The sequence below is a fragment of the Vulpes lagopus genome, chromosome 3 (assembly GCF_018345385.1).
Source record: "Vulpes lagopus strain Blue_001 chromosome 3, ASM1834538v1, whole genome shotgun sequence".
Lineage (NCBI taxonomy): Eukaryota > Metazoa > Chordata > Mammalia > Carnivora > Canidae > Vulpes > Vulpes lagopus.
In genome coordinates this window covers 45,749,531-45,766,954 of record NC_054826.1, presented here as the reverse complement: position 1 = coordinate 45,766,954, position 17,424 = coordinate 45,749,531, and the positions used below count along the sequence as shown (strand labels likewise).

Genomic DNA, 17,424 nt, shown 5'->3' with positions numbered 1-17,424 from the left:
CCCTGATGTATAGTGACACCTGTATATCCTCGTGGATGATGGTGCCACCTGAGCTAGGATATGTGACCTCTGCAGTTAGGGGCTGCCCTTCCTCTGTACTTACATAGAGCCCCAGCTCCATGGTTCTCTTCGTCTATCCACTGGGGGAGGCTTAGAGCTGCTCTGAATAACAGAGCCTCTCTGGCCCTTGTTGCTTAGACATGTTGACATTTCTGAAAGTACCAGTAGACCTGGAGAGCATCCAGGCTGCCTAGGAAAGTGCCTGAGGCTGGGGAACCAATTAATTTCATTACTAAAGTAAACAATCCCAGTGACCTTTGGCAGTTAGCAAGCTTTGACTTTTTTCCCTCCTTCGGGCCATGACTGGGCAGCTGGACCTGCCGCCATTCCCTGAGGGAAGGAAGGGATTTGCTGTGCTGGGGCCTTGCCCTGGCCTGCCTCTGACAGACATGCTTCCGGCCTGGAGGCCTCTCACTCTGTCCTTCACCCACAGAGGGAAGCACTGAATGAGCCCTGCTGTTCTTGCCTTGCCTTTCAGTGAGGCAGGTGAATCTACAAGAAGCTTCTGGAGAATGCAGAGAGACAAGTGGGCCCTCTGGGAGTTGTGTTTGCCTCCAAACAGGATGGCTTCTGTCACCTAGCCCAGGAAGACCGTTGATTCCTCAGGTTCCCAGATTTGCCATTCTTCCCTTATGATTCATTCATGAAATTCAACAGGCCCTTCCTAAAGCGCCACCCCCTGCATGCCTGGGGCTGTGAGGGCTGAAGTTGGGACAGCAGAGAGATATTAGATGTATTCTCTATTCCTGAGGACCTTCAGAAGTTAATGGAAAAATGAGACTCACATGTGATAGTCTGTGATAAGTTGAGATGGCCTATAATGAAGAACTAAGTTAAATATTATCATTCTCCATGGTAGCTAAGATCACAGCTTTAGCATCAGGTGTCTGGGTTCAAATTCTGTCACCACCATTTTGGTCAAGTTTGACTTTAGGCGAGTGCTTTAACTTCTTTAGGCTTCTGTTCCCTTGTTATAGGGCTACTGAGAGTACTAGCCTTAATGCATTTTTATGGGAATTAGGTGGAATAGTGCATGTAAAGTGCTTGGTACAGCGCCTGAGTCATGGTCTCACTGTTATTACTAGCTACTGATACTAGTCATCAGAACATATTTGAGATGACCCAGTAGTATAGAAATCTTGAATCTAAACATACCAGGTTCTGTGTGCTGGTCTCCCTTCTCTCTTCCTTTTACCAGTGACTAGTAATCTCAACTGATCAGTTACTCAGTTAACAGGAGCCCTAGGGACCAGTTTTAACACTTCCACCCCTGTAACTCCCTCTGACTGTTGATGATGCCTCACATGTGTCTCCTACACCCCAGTACCATTCTCATTTTTAACCATGTCCTCACGTAGCCAAGTAGATTACATAAGAGCCCTCTTAACTAGTTTCCTTGCTTCCTCTTTTAGACTCTGCCAAACCAGGTTTACTGTTGCTCAAGAAGACTTTCTAAAATCTAAACCAGATGATCATTCCCTTGCCCACGCCCTTTGTGTGGCTTCCCAATACTCTCAGGAAACAGTTGAGCCCAGATCCATTATGATGACCCACAAAGGCCCTTGCTGTAGGACCCCTGCCCAGATCTATAGCTTAATCACTTCTGTTTCTTATGTCATCCCCACCACCCAGCAATGCAGCCTGCTCCCCAAGTGCTTCTGGGTCTCAAGGCCCTCCATGGCCATGCACAAGTCTAGAGCCCTTTGTCCCTGTTTCCTGAAGACCTGTACTCATGCTTCAAAACTAAATCCCAACGACTTCCTTTGGGAAGCCTTCCTACCAGGTCTGGGTTCACTGGCTCCCTTCTGATATTTGGAAGGGAATATTCTTATTCATCTTTGTATGTTCATATTGAAAAAAAAGGACTGAAGAGATGGAAGAGATAGATGGATGATGGTTGGGTGGAAAGCTGGATGGATGATTGAATGGATAGATAAATGGACAAATTCAACAACAACAAAAAAGGCAAATCCCCTAATCAGATCTTATACCCAGGTACTTCCAGGAAGGTGATCAGTAGTATTGCAAAGCTTCATAATTCAGGCTGAAAAGCAGTATGCAATTCACAGCCAGTAGATTTTTGACCTGTATGCTGCTCACTATTACAGCAGGAAAGCTAAAAAAGAGTGCTGATCTCAAAGAGAGGGGGACATCCAGGTGGACTTTATCTTATCACTGACCTGGCCTATGGCCTGTTTGTCAGCCTACCTCCTCAGGTCTGCCCTCATATGGGTTCCATTCAGTCCTTTTCTCCATCCAGGCATCATGGATCTATTTTCAGCTTGAACCATGGCAGGAGATTTCCGCCCAGGATGACAGAGCATGGCATGAGTGATAGAGTGGATGGCATAGTGATAGAGGTCATCATGGCCAGTAGCTCCCATCTGCAGCCCAGTGCTGACCTGTGCCTCCACCAGGAGAATGTCACATTTCATGCTGTTCATTTTTCTGTTCAGGAGCTGCTCTACATGGGAATGCACCTTATGCAGCTTGGAACCTTCATCAGCTCCTTAAGGAAGACTTTTCAGCAAGTTTGGTTAGCTAAGTAAATGTGAATAAATCCCGGGATGAGCTGGAAATTAAATAGAGCATCAAACTTGTGATAGGGAGAACCAGCATGAGCCCCGCCCAGGCTGAAGCGGAAAAACCCGGAGGCTTTGGGAGAAGAGCCCGGTCCAGCTGCCCTGGAAGCCTCATCAGGGTTTACAGAGCAGCAGGCAGAGCACAATTGGCTCAATTTGGTTGTGTTTTTATTTTTGTCCAGCCACAAATACTGAAAAATGATTCCTTCCCTTCCTGGAGCCTTGAAGCCAAGCTGGCTTTATTTTTAGCTTCAACTCTGGTTTAGGGCTTTTAGCACACTAAACACCCTACCCGCTACAAGCCTTGGTGGGCTGGATTTTAGGATTTTTGCCGTGACTCAGGTCCTGGTCGCCTGAATGTAACTCTCACTCAGCTTTGTGCAGCTAGGACAATAGAGGGTGGTTCCAGACAGACCCACAGAGAGACCAGTTCTGGCCTTAGGGACCTCCAAGAGAGTTCTTTTCAGGGAGGGAAATGTATTCAGGGTGGATGGTTGTCTGGGCTGGGGCAGAGGGGGTGGCAACCCTGGATGAAAGGAAGCAGAGGGCAAAAAAAGAAGAGGGGGAAGAGGAAGGGAGCTGTCAGTTATTGCAAGGCTTTGAGTGGTTAGTGGTTCAGAACCAGGCGTCTGGAGGCAGACTGGCTGGGTCCAGATGCTATCCCTACCACTTCCTAATACCACGGCCTTGTGGAATGTACCCAACTGCTCCAGGCACTTGTGTCCTCAGTCATGAGGTGTGGATCATATTGATGTCTGCCTCTGAGCGCTACTGCCTGTGACCCAGCCCATCCAGCATTAAGCCAGGCATCTGCCATACAGTCAGGACTCAACAAGCATCATTTTTATTATCAGTGTGCTCTTATTGCAGTGCTGGATGCTTGGGCATATACTGTGTCATTATGAATTACTGTAACCCAACTAAATAGGGTTATTTTGCACATGGAACACTGGCTCATTAGGTGTGGGACTCCCAAGGTCACACAGAGAGATCAAGATATAGCCACACCTGAATCCAGCCCTGGCCAGCCCCAAAGTCATACTGCCATGCCTCCTCTGGAATCAGTGCACCCACATGACATAAAGGCACCTATCACTGACTGGGAACTGCTCTAAACAAGCAACTAGATTACCCCTCACCCGCCCCTGGGATGCCCGCATGTTTCCTTTTTTTTTTTAATTTTTAAAAATATTTTATTTATTTATTCATGGGAGACAGAGAGAGAGGCAGAGACACAGGCAGAGGGCTCCTGCAGGGAGCCTGATGCAGGACTCCATCTCAGGACTCTGGGGATCACCACCTGAGCTGAAGGCAGATGCTCAACCACTGAGCCACCCAGGCATCCCTCATCTTCCCATTTTAGTGACAGGAACACAGAGTAGATACTGGGAGTGATAAAAAAAAAAAAAAAAACACCAGTCAAATTCATGGAAACGGAAAGTATAGTGGTGGCTATCGGACTGGGCAGGGTGGGGCGGGGTTGTTTGATGGGGTAGTGTTTCAGTTTTGCAAGATGAAAAGGATCCAGAGATCTTCACAATAATGTGAATATACTTAACACTACTGAACTGTACACTTGAAAATGGTTGAGATGGAAAATTTTGTTACCTTTTTTTTTTTTTTACCGCAATTAACAACAAATTTAAAAAGAGCACTGATGTGGGAGTCAGACTGCCGTTGGGGGGAAGCACAGAATTTGAGCTTATCCTGTCCAACTTCCCAGCCTCACACCTAGCCTTGTTGCAGTCAGGAGCTCACTAACAGAATCACTGGTCCATACCAGCCCCCACACACCATGAGCCCCATCAGGGCTGAGCAGCACACTTCTGACAGGAACCTTATTCTGGAGTCTTAAATGCTCCTCTCTTACATGCTTTGCCTTTTTTAACCTACTTCTAGTTCCCTGTCCCCCTGAAGTGTTTGGCTATCAATCTGGGACGAAAGGGATAAAATACCAAAGTCCCACCCAAGGAATCATGTCTGCTTGGCCCAGTGGGAAGAATGTGGACTTTGGGGCAGAAGTGAGGAAGAAGTTCACCTTTTCTTTTCTTCAGTTTGCTTAACTCTGAGATAGGATAATATGGTTGTCCCAGGTAACCAAATAGGCAGATCAATCTAAGGAAGAAATTCAACCAAGCCATAAGCTATTCTTTTGCTCCAAGATATTCTGGGGACAGATTTGGAGACATTGGTTTGGGCACTCACTGATAAGAGATACTAGGAGAGAGACATGGGACAGGCAGGGAACAGGGTCCCCCTCTTGGCCTCCCACTCCCAGGAGAGCAGCCTTCTTTGAGGCCACAACAAGGTTTCAGGGTCCTTTGGAAACATCCATGACCTTCTTTAACTGTTGGCACTAGTATTGGCCATTCTCAGGAGAGCGTCTGATTGGCTCCATTGCTGCCATCCCATGTGGGGTGTCCCTCCTGGGATGAGTTTACCTCCAGCCACACGACATGCCCAGACTGTGATCTTTGACCCAAAGCTGACTGCTCCATTAGGCACAATGGGGACTGTGTCCAGGGCCAACAGCACTTTTAGAGCCCTATGAAAATGTTTTCATTTCTTTTAAAATTAGGAGGAAAAAAACCCTTTCAGGTCAAAGTAAATGTTACAATATATGATATTAATATATTTTATACCAACATAGTTATAAAACATGATTTAATTTTTGTATAGACATAGGGACACGCAAAGGCAAAAGTGCCAAGGGTCTGTGAAAGTTGTAGTGCAGGCCTACTCTGGGCCAAAGAGCCAGGCTGGCAGGGATTCTGTTTGGCCCCTCAATCCAGAGCCTCCTCTGCTTCCATAGTAACTGCTATTTCCCCACTGCACCACCACCACTACCTAGGATAGAATATTCTCTCTAGTATTTTATCTCTTTTTAGGGATCCATTTTGCATATCAGTTTTGTCACTTGGCAATAGCTCCCTGGAGCACATGGCAGAAAATTTCAAAAGCCTCGTCTGGAATCTGTGAGAAAGAAGTGTGATCAATTACTGATGTCTGTCCTAAGCTCATCATGGGAAAATGGCAATACTCATGCCATGCTGTGTTCTTGCCTATGAGTGACCTTTGCCTTATATCCAAACTTGACTGCAAGCTTTGCAAGACAGAATATGTCTTAACATGATGTGCATCCCACGTTGAAAGATCTAGAAGGTCTTCTTATACCTGTTGATTGATTGATGGATGGATGGATTGAAGTGATGTCTGTGAATATACTTGATTCAATTTAATGTCTCCTGATATCCTTTCATTCTTCTTTTCATCTGTAGGCGCCTGAACAAGAATAAGCTCCAGGTCCTCCCAGAATTGCTTTTCCAGAGTACACCGAAGCTCACCAGACTGTGAGTAGAATTGAATTGTGTTCTCTCCCTGGTGTCCTGCCTGGCTTTGGTGATACAGATATTGTGGCTACCTTTGTGAATGGAGCCTGGTGCCATGCAGAGCTTGACACTTAGGCTATGTGCATGAAGACTTGGGGCTGGGCTTCAACATAGTGTGGCTCCCACTTGCCCCTCCCCACCCCACTTTGTGCTCCCTGTCTTCAGAGATCAGTGGCTGAAGTGGTCAATGAGAGCTAATGACTTATGGTAGTAGATCACTTCTTTGCAAGGAAAGACACGCTGCCATTTAACATGGGTCTGACCTTATGTCAGGGAAATACCCTAAGGATGGGATTTGAGGTGGATTTATTTACAGGAGACACCAGTGGTTTCAGAGGGCATTGGGTGGGACTGAACATTTCACCCTCACCACCCTGTGGACTAGAATATCTCCTGCCCTTTGACCACCAGTCTGGGAACCCGTCTGGAGATCTGTGGTTTTGTGGGAAAAGGGAAGAGGCACCTTGAATTTTGCTTTATCTTCTGGAATGCTCCAGGATATAATGCAGAGGGAAGATTGGAGATGCATCTGTGCGTTTACCGAGTGTGAGAGTGTGGAGGCTTAGGAGCTTGAGATGCATGTCAGAATGGAGATTGTGGTTCACATACTGTGGGTGTTGGGCAACTGCTAGTTAACTGATCGCGAATGGCTCCATGATTGTGGACCTACAAGTCATGCTGGCAGTGACTCTTGTAGCTTGTGGGCTGAACTGGCTTGGCCCAAACCTTGATTTTCTGAATGGAGTGACAATGTCTGGCTGCTTAGTAGTCAAGCAGTGAGATTTACAGCCTGGCTGGGAAGACTCTAACATTACTGGGGAGACTCCAAACTTGCGGCCACCATTCACATTCTCGGTGGTTGTGTTTAATACCTATTTATGCCGTCAAACAATGCATGTAGGCTCCAGGATACATTGGGAAATACAAAACACATGTCAGTGTGTGCACTTAAAAATGAGTTCTGAATTAGGAATCTGTATCTATATCTATGTCTGTGTGTACACATCCAGGAAGAGACCATATACATGAATGTATTTTATTTTTTTTACATGAGTGTATTTTAAAGGGTGCTTTGTTGGAATAAGAATGGCAAGGGTTGCCTGGTGTTTAAGTGGTACAGCAGGCCTGCTCGCCTTCTCTAGGAGTCACTTATACCTTGTCAAGGTCTCCTCGAGCTGTGTACTACATTTCTCTGGCTCAGTCCACCTGGCTGCTTTGCTCGGCATGGACAAGCACATGCCCCCCCTTTCCACCCTTCCTCTCTGAATCTACTTTGATGGGAGTGAGGGTAGATAAAGTGACATTCAGTGGCCTGAGTGTCTAGCCAAGCTGGATAAGCAATACTAAATGGGCATGCAGGCAAACAACCTGGTTTTTAATTTCCTCTTCCTGTATAGTTCTCCCCCTACATGTTCACTTAATAGCCGTCTCTCCACCCAGCACTACATTGTGCCTTTTGACCTGATCCTAAATAATGCTGGCTATATGCTCTTCATCTGGAATCTCAGCATCACTTTCTGTTTGCCTGAGAAACTGTTTCTCAGGCAAACAGAAAGTGTCTGTGAGGCTGGGGTTGCTGGAAAGCTTTGAGCAGGTGGGGTCTGAGTGTTTTGCTTATTGCAGGACATCAGGCAGGCTGGTTCTTGCTCACAGAACATGACTTCACAGCTGCTCCCCATGGCCATCAAAGTGATGCTCATTTTGTGCAAGGCTGCTCTTGATCCCAGCAGAGGAGGAATTTCAGGCAGGGAGATGCTGGGTGCCAGGTCCAGGCAGACAGCCCAGGACATGGGAAACCTCAGGATGATATCCTGTCACTTTCTAACTGTGAGAGAGATTGGAGGAGTCACTTTCACTTCTGTGCCTGAATAGCCTCATCAGTAAAAGGCAGACCCCACCCTCCTTTTATCTTTCTTGCTGAGGAGCTATGAGTATCAGACAAGATATGAGTATCAGACGAGATTGTGTGTGTGTTTTCTAGGGTTCACAGTGCGGTGTGAGTATAATCACCAAGATAACTATGACTACGCCTACACTTCCCATCGTGTCAGCCTCACTCTTTTGTCTCTTTCTCTGGGATGCAGGAAGAAACTGGGAGTTGCTGTGAGCCCTGAAGTGGATGTCCCTGAGCTTTTACTTCAAGCCAAGAGCTGTGGCTGGAAAGGCAGGGATGACATTCCATTCATTTTGGTGTCTGTCCCTCTCCAGGTCCTAGCCAGACACAGAGACTGGCATACATCAGCTCTCAGTGAATGGGTAGATGAATAAGTGAAGGATATAGGCCTGGGTATACAAACAGTGCCCTCAGGCTTTGATTCTTTTATCCCCCATTCATTCATTCACTCATTCATTCATTCAATAGGCTCTTCCACTGTGCTTGTTCCAGCCTGGCCTCTGCTGGTTTTTCAGCTGCAGACATGCAGGATGCCCACTTCTCTCTGTGTGTCTCATCATGACACATTCTGAATGGCTGCCAAAAAGCTGAGAGCTAAATATAATTTTTTTTTATTGAAGCAACTATATTAACCCAGGTTTTGGCTATAATCAGCAATCCCTTTTTTTCTCTCTGGGCTTGATCTTTGATTTTTCTTAATGACCCTATTGTGTCTTTGTCTTATTTTGTCAGCCACTCCAGGGCCTTTTTGGAAGTAAGCAGGGTACAAATTAGAAATCAATAAATGTGCAATCATGAATGTGTATACATATGCCACTAGCTCTGTTTTAAAAGAGCATTGCATCTCAGTAGACACAGTGAGCCATTTTCCAGGGAATGCTAAATGTGGGTACTGTGTGGCTGTCTACTCCATAGTATGCCATGTGGGATAAGTAGCAATTCTGGACACGCCTTTTCCTTTCTTACTAGATCTGTAGACAAAAACTGCTTAATGCTCAGTGATTATCCAAAGAATACCTTTGGAAAGGCTATGGACATGTGTAATAAGATGTTTTGAGGAGTGATAGGAAAGGGAAATAATATTTATTGAAAGACTGCTATTATAATAACACTACTAACCAGTGAGTGACAGAAATATGACTAAAGTTAGTTTAATCCAAAAAGGAAATATATTTGTTTATATGCCTGGAAAGTCCAAAAATAGTTATGGATGGCTTTAGGAACTGGATCCAGGGGCTTGGTGATGTCATTGGGACTTCATTTCACTCCCTCCATCCTGTATAATAGTGCACATGATGGTGGGCAAAAGCAGAAGACTCTGGGGGTACTAATCTGGCAGTCTGGGTAGAATTAACAGTTCTGCAGGAAAGAACCAGTGGTAGATTGCTTAGCTTGGTCACGTCTCTGTCTGAGCACATATGTCTGTTGCCAGTGAGGTGATGTCCTCTGACTGATCAAGTTTGGGTCATGGGTTCATTCCCCTTGTTTGTGGATGGAGTATGGGTTTTCCAAAAGAAAGAATAATTCTGTTATCATAAGATGTGGGGGAGGCGATGCCAAACTTGAAAACAACAGATGTCTGCAAGTTTATTGAGCATCTACTTTGTGCAGATTGCTGTGCTTTAATTGAACACTTTGGATCCTCAGTAACACTTCAAGGTAATAACAAGAGCAAACCCAATGACTGGCAGGTGCTGTTTTGAGCACTTTATGTGTAACTCTTTGATACTCCTACCAGCCCTGTGGGGTAGGTGCTATGACTACAACTGTTCTATCTATGTGAAACTGAGATTCAAAGAGGTTAAGGACTTGCCCAATGTTAGACAACTACTGGTGACAGAACCAGAATTCAAATTTGGATAATCTGAATCTGGAGTCTGGGCTTTTCTCTACTGTAGTTAGCTCCCTTCCTCAACACTCCTATTTTAGAGTAAAGGAAACTAAAACTGAGTTTAAATTATGCCCTTATGGCCCACATTTCTAAGAAGTAGCACTACCCTGGGGACTTTGCCTTAATGCTCGGATTTAACCTTTACACCAATACTGTGGAGGGAATCATTATCAAATCTATTTCTGAAGCTTAGAAGGGTTCTCTAACTTACCCCATAGCTGTATAACCAAGATACAATGGAACTGGGATTTGAATGTATATCTGTGTCATTGCAGAGTCTATCTGCAATTTCTATCTACCATGCCAAGCTAGCTATTGTGGAGACCTGAAGTGAGGATAAAAAGGATTGCTGATGGACCTGTCATAAATCCAAGTGCATGTGTCAGTGCTTTGATGGTCATGCCAACCCCATCCCCTCCCAGCACCATCAATTCATTGATCCACATGTATATTAGTGGTGTATCTGTCCTCTTCCCCTGTTTTCAAGCACATAGAGTACAAGCAGAGCATCCTAGACTTGGAAGTGCCCTGAGGTTTAGGCAATATCACTGTGGTCTCTAAATTTTACCCAGCAAGGTCTCTGTCATGACCTGGGCACTGAATAAATATTAGCTTCTCCACCCCCATCTTGACATAGATCATAAGGTTCTCAAGTGTCAGAACTGTGTTTCTGCTCTTCCTAAGTTCCCCACAGTTCGTGACCCAGAACTGAGCCTAGAGGCTGGCAGTACCATGAAGGGGTTAAAGGGTTATGAGACTGTGGAAAAGTCACTTAACATCTGTGGGTCTCAGGTTCTTCATCAGTAAGATAAACAAGAGAACGTACTTGTCTACATCATTTTGAGGATAAATGAAAGTAACTGATGCACAGCCTTCAGCTTTGATTATAGCACATAGCAAGCGCTCAATGAAAGATGGCTCTGGTCAACTCTGCTAGCTTACTGGTGTGAGCAGTGCATATGCCAGGGCTTTGGCATCTGTGATGTCAATACTTCAGCACCTGGCAAAGAGATGAGGGTGAGGAAACACTGTAGCTTGGAGTGAGAAGATCCCAGTCCTCAGACTGGCTGTACCACCTACAAGCTCTGTGGCCTGTACCACCTACAAGCTCTGTGGCCTTAGACATGTTACTTCCCTGCTCTAGGCCTTCGTTGTCTCATCTAGAAACAATGGGATGGAATATAGTTGCTACATGGTTTGTAGGTTATTAATTTCTCCTTCTTTTTGTATCCCCTTCCAGCTTTCTCTCTTAGACATGGGAGGGGGAGCAAAGAAGTTCTGGTTTTTTGGAGGTTAAAGTATCAGTGCTGCCAGAAATCATTAGGAAAAAAAAAAAAAAACAGAAAATGAGGTGAAAACAGTGATTAAAAGTCCTCTTCATTTTACCAGGGCACCGGGGGGCGGGGTGCAGTTGGTTAAGTGTCCGACTCTTGTTCTTCACTCAGGTCATGATCTCATGGTTGTGAAATTGGGGCCCGTACCAGGCTCCATGCTCAGTGCAGAGTCTGCTTGAGATCCTCTCTCTCCTCCTCTGACCTTCCCCCCACTCATGCTTTCTTTCTCTATCTCAAATAAATAAATAAATCTTTAAAAAAAATGTTCTCTGCATTTTACTAATTGGAGATCTTTAAGGAGACGAGGGATACAGTGGTTCACACAACTGATTTTTAAGAGTTTGACTTCCCTGTATGAGGATGAGCAGACCACTGGGGTCCTTTTGGCCCCTGTGTTCTGGATTCATGTCCAAAGAGTGCATTCAATATTTGGTAATAGTTTAAAACCTGTAGCTGAATAAACAGTGTGATAGCAGCAGAACAGAGGCCTCACATTATTACCCACTCAGTTCTTCAAGGTATTTGACAGATGTAAAAAAAAAATTCCACTGAGGTTAACCCCCCTTGCCCTCAGTTGGGTCTGTGGAGTTGAAAGAAACTTAGAAGGTTAATCCCTGAAGCGATTAAAAACAATATGAAGTGTGGCCAACCAACTAGCCCCAAGTCACTGGGCTGTTGTCACAGTGGATCAGCGTCTGTCCCAGAGTTAAAGGCTATGAAACTTCAGTTTCCAGGGAACTTATTTCCAGTGAGGGAGCCCTCCTCCCAACTCTCATTTCGCCTCACTTGACCTTTCCTTCCTGTTTACCATTGTCCTCTCTTGTCACCACCTTGTGTGTACATACCCTATATTCCCAAACGGGAAGCTACATTCAGCAATGTGATCTAGTGTCTCTTTGAGGCAGCTCAGCATGAGAGTAAAGAATATGGCCTTTGGAACAGTATAGACCTGGGTTTGGATCCTACTCTCTGGTGACCCTGGGCAAATGGTTCCAACTTTCTTGATCTTAGATTTATTGGCTGTGCAATAGGAGTAATAGTCACAGCTCCTGTCTTTCCTTGGGCTGCTGCAGCAAAGGATCTCAGATTGGAGAGATCTGTTGGCTTAAACAACAGAGGTTTATTTTCTCACAGTTTGGATCCTGGAAGATCAAGGTGCTGGCAGGGTTGGTTTCCTGAGGCCTCTCTCCTTGTCTTAGAGATGGTGGTCTTCTTGTGCTTCTTCATAGGGTTGTCCCTCTCTTCATTCTCAGCCCCAGTGTCTATTCCTCTTCTCATAAGGACTCAGGGTTAGGAACCCATCCTAATGGGTACGTTTTAACTTAATCACTCTCTAAAGACCTGATTTCCAAATGCAGTCACATTCTGAAGTAATAAGGCCAAGGGCTTCAGATATGAATTCAGGGGCTGAGAGTTGGGACACCAGCCATAATAGCTCCCAAATATATATTACATATTTGCATGGATCAGGTGCTTTATGACCCGCTTTTATGTATAAATTCTTAATCTCAGGTTTAGGGGGTCAGATACTATAACATTTCCATTTTAGAGATAAAGATACAGGATTCTAGAGATTTGGACAGCTTGCCAAGGTCAGAGCCAGCAACTTGCAGAGCCAAAATTCAAACCCAAGCTTGCCTGACTCCAAAGCCCACATTCCTAACCACAATATTCTTATTGTATTTGTGAGAAGTTAGTAACTAATTAAAGTGCCAGGCACCTTGTAGAAGCTCAATTAATGTTTATCCCTTTCTGTCTTTGAAGCCTTAAATGGGCCCAGGCTTGTTGAATGATGGGGGCCCCATACCTCTAAGTAGTACCTTTTGCTGTCCGTAGGTCCCTTCACAGCCATCTTAGTCTTCCAGTTCTGCACTACACTTGAAAACATAACTACATGCAATATGTGTCTCCATAAAACTCTATATCGATGTGAAACAGTGCTATAAAAGTGAAAAACCAGTGGAGAAAACAAAAACCATACTACTCAATTTTCCAGCAGAGTTGTTATCTGATGTGGTGAAATGATAATAGGACGATGGGGAAACCAATCCATCAGGATGGTGGGGGTTTCAGAAACTGCCTGCCTGCCTGGAGCTAAATCCTAGAGACCCGTTACCCCTGTGCTAGCCCAGCCTTCAGAGACTAGGGACAGACCAGCCTTACCATCACAGACGTGGGGTCACTTTTTCCAGGGACACAGCCACCAAAAGCTCATGGAAAATATCCCTGCAAACTGGAGCTCTGGTCCCTCCTCCTTCTCCATTCCCCCACTCCCTGATCACTGTAGCCAGGCCCTGGCCTTCTGTTTGCTTTACAGCGTGCTTCATCAACTGCAAGTTTCATCTCGTGCTTGAGGACAGGTTTAGCTTTAATCTGCATGTGGACAGATAATGGATTACAGTGGGTGCTATGTGACTCTTGGGATTTCTATTTTGCATGAGTTGCAATCTGTCTGTAGTGCTTTAAGCTAGAGCCAGGAAAGAAGGCCTGGAAGGTTTCTTTTCTCCTCTACTGAGGCTTTATCCAGCTGAGCACAGAAGCCTGTTGTCTATCCACAGAATTGATTATAGGCTAATGCTTTGAATTGTCTTGTAGATCCTTAAATAGTAGAACTTTAGAGTTAGAAATAAGTTATATAGGCCAGAATTTTTCAAAGTTCACTGTGCATCTGAACACCTGGGAATCTTGTTAAAATATGGATTCTCATTCTCTAGGTCTGGGGTGGGACCTAAGAGTCTATATTTGTAACAAGCTTCCAGGTAATGCTACTGGTCCAGGACCACATTTGGTGAGCAAGGATCTAGGTTTCACTGCTTCTCAAACTTAGCATTTTTGGGGAAAAATCCTTTGAGATGTTGATTAAAATGTCGATTCCTAGGCCATGTTACCAAGACATCTGGTTCATTAGATCTGGAATGGACCTAGGGTTCTGACCTTGTGAATAGGCACCCTGTATGATATGTTACCTGTAGGCAGGCATACTTTGAGAAACACTGATCTAGTACAAACCCTATTACTTCATAGATTTGGGAGCCTGCAAAAAACCAGGCATCTCTTGAACATCTGTGATGTACTAGGCACTCTTTGCCTATGCAGTCTTCTTGAGTTTCCCTGTCACGTAGATATTTTTGTGACTCCTGCACAGATGATGAAACTGAAGCCTAAGAGTTTGACTAACTCACCAGGAATATACCCAAGCCTTTCTGACCTCCAGTTCTACAGATTGTTTTCTACCTTATCATGTGCCTCCTTGCTGAAACACACCTTACAAAAGAGAGAGAAAAAACAATCGTGGATCTCTGAAGCTTTCAAGGCTCAGCATTTCATACTTCTGTGCTTATATGAGTGTAGATGAGCACATGCTCATACCTGAGATCGAAAGTATTAACACCTAAAACATTAAAACAGAAAATTTATAGACTTCAATGTATGTGTGTGAGTAGGCCTTCCTAAATTCCATACAATGTATCAAAGATAAAGTTGGGTTTTATATTTTAAAACTCTTTGGCCCTTAGGGCCAACAGAAGAACTTTCTAAAGTGATCAGGTAATACTTCTACTGAGAACATTCTGCCAGCTTGAAAAGCTTTTTTGGTGGTTTCTTTCTTTCTTTCTTTCTTTTTTTTTCAGAAAGAAAACCCAAGCTGTGACTTTACAATGCTTTGGAATTACAGAATATGCTTGTAATTTTTACAATTCTGCACAGACTTCTTTGCCACATCTGGTTGATATTACTGGCAGGGATATATAGGGGAATAAACCATGGGCTGGAATGTGAAACATCCCACAAAATGAGTTTCTTATAGGTTGCTGCATAAAACATTTTGATTCTCCCTCTCTTTGGAAGGATGGCTTAAGTGATTTCATGGATTTAGTATTTTCTTTGGTTTGAAGGTAAGGTTTCTGCTGGTCTACTTGGTGGGGGATCCAGTATGGCTCTCTGAAGATGTGTACAAAGGGTTAATCATTCTAGAGTCATGCTGTGGATTAGGGTGAGAAAAGCCACCCTTGAAGGAAGTCAGACCAACACTGGACACTTGTGATAATGGTGAAACCCTGGGGCCAACTGAATTGCTACAGAAAAAGGAAAAATATAGAGAAAAGGTTCTATGTGTAAGGGCTTCAGAAAAGCTCCTGAATTTTAGTTCTGGTGGTGCATTAAACAGCTCACAGCAAGAAGAGCTCCGCTCCTTGCACATACAGCCAGAAGCCTTCATATGTCGGTGCATTTTCTGTGCTGTATGTGAAAACAGTGAGTTAGGAAAGTGGAAAAATAAAACAAACGCCCAGCTGATACCTGGCACATAATCAATTTCCTACTGGGGACATTCCTGCCCAATTCCTAGGAAGAGAACTGTGTAACCAGGGACAACTAAAATATTCATTGAACACCTACTGTGTGTGTGTATGTGTGTGTGTGTGTGTGTGTGTGTGTGTGTGTATGCAACATGCTCGTTGTTGGGATGCTGAGTATAGAATGCAGACATATCTAATCTGAGCCCAGAGGGTGTGAGCATGGGCATCTTGCCACCTGGCTCCTTCTCAGACTTCCTTGGCTGGGACCCACCTGCAAAGTTGGAACCTCTCTATACAATGCCATGTGCTGCTCTCAGCACCTTGTGGCATGTGGTAAAGTCAGCTAGCCTCAGCAGGGCTGTGTGGCCATCACCAAGGGTGCTCGTATAAAGACTATGTTCTCAGTGGCAACTTAGCCCATTATTGAAAATGAGAACCAGAGGCCAGTCTATGTGCACACCCTAGGATTCTTGTTCCCCTTATCTGGAGTTAGAAACTCTCAAGGGAATTGAGAATGTCATGGAAATATCACATTATATATAGACAAATATAAGCCTTTGACGTGGGCAGACCCCAAACAAGCATTCTTCAATTGCCTGAATGATGCAAATGTACCCACATCTAATAATCTTGAATTATTTGTTCTTGAACCACATTCAGCATCAACAGAAACATTTCTAAAGAGCCTAATCATCCCTTATTTTCAACCAACATTTGGGAATCTTTCCAGGGGACAAATGGTGTTTTAATTTGATGTACTAAATTCTACTATAATTTCAAATTATCAAAAAAAAAAAAGTCTGTGACCTTGGCTTTCTTCTATCTTTCCTGTGGACTCAGTATCCTATACAATGAAATTAATTTTCATTTGTAAGGTTTGCAGTCCATTTACACATTCCTGGAAATTGAAGATTGTAATGAAAGTGTTTACACAGTATTAACAACAGCAAAACTATGCCAATACAGTACCGTGTAAACCAAATAGAAATAGAGAAGTTCGAGGAGGCAGTTCAAGATGATAGCATAGGAAGACACTGAATTTATCTCCTCCTGTGGGCATGCCAAATCTATAGCTACATATAGAACAATTCTCTGTAAAAAAAGACCTGGAAACTAGCTGAATAGCTCCTCCATAACAATGGATAAAATGGCCACATTGGGATGATTAGAAGAGGCAGATATGTGGTCTTATCAAAGCCCCCACCCCTACTGGGGGACAACAAAATAGTGGATGGGATCCCACAAATATGGAATGTATCTCTAAGAAACAAAGTGTTCAAACCCCACATTAGAAAAAAAACCCACATTAGGTACCCCAGTCATTGGGACCTGCACTGAAGTAATGAGCCTTCAAAATATCTGGCTTTAAAAACCAATGGGGCTTATACCCAGGAGACCTAAAGGGTTCTAGGAGACTGAGGCTCTATTCTTGAAGGGCTCACACACAGATTCACTTACTCAGGATTCAACTCAAAAGTAACAAGCTGAAAGGAGCCTAGACTATATGTGAAGGAGATTCATTGGCTAAGCTTAAAGGGTCTGCCAGAGGAGTAAAGGTCTGTTGGAACTCTCTAGGGACAGAGGCACAGGCAGACACCATTTTTGCACTTTGCCTCTCCCTTGCTAGTGCTGCTTGTCCCATCCCTATGCTCTTCTGCAGCCATGCCAAACCTGGTAAGTCGACTCATCCCAGTGCAGCATGCCCTCACAGCCCTGCCCTGAAAAACCTGGTGGGCCCACTTGCTTTGGCTCAGTGCTGCCCCATAATGCCACCCTGCAAAACTCACTTGGCAGGCTCATTCCAGCCTGGCACTCTCATTCCAGCCTGGTACTCTCCTATGGCCTCAAAGCTGGCAGGTGTGCACATTCCACCCAGGGAATGCCCCTTGATTGCCTGGCTCTGGCCAGGTGTACTTGTATTTCTGGGCCCCACAGAACTGAGATCATCAAAGAATCAGTTTTTAGAAAGCTACCATGTC

The 17,424-nt window shown here is 44.5% G+C and overlaps 1 protein-coding gene across 1 annotated transcript in view; it reads left to right on the top strand.

The window, feature by feature from the left end:
- Positions 1-17,424, top strand: part of SLIT3 (slit guidance ligand 3) — a 589,537-nt gene that overhangs the window by 91,649 nt on the left and 480,464 nt on the right. Inside the window, exon 4 of the mRNA XM_041748203.1 lies at positions 5,921-5,992. Within this exon, the coding sequence (XP_041604137.1) occupies positions 5,921-5,992 (72 nt within the window). The remainder of the gene's footprint in view (positions 1-5,920; positions 5,993-17,424) is intronic.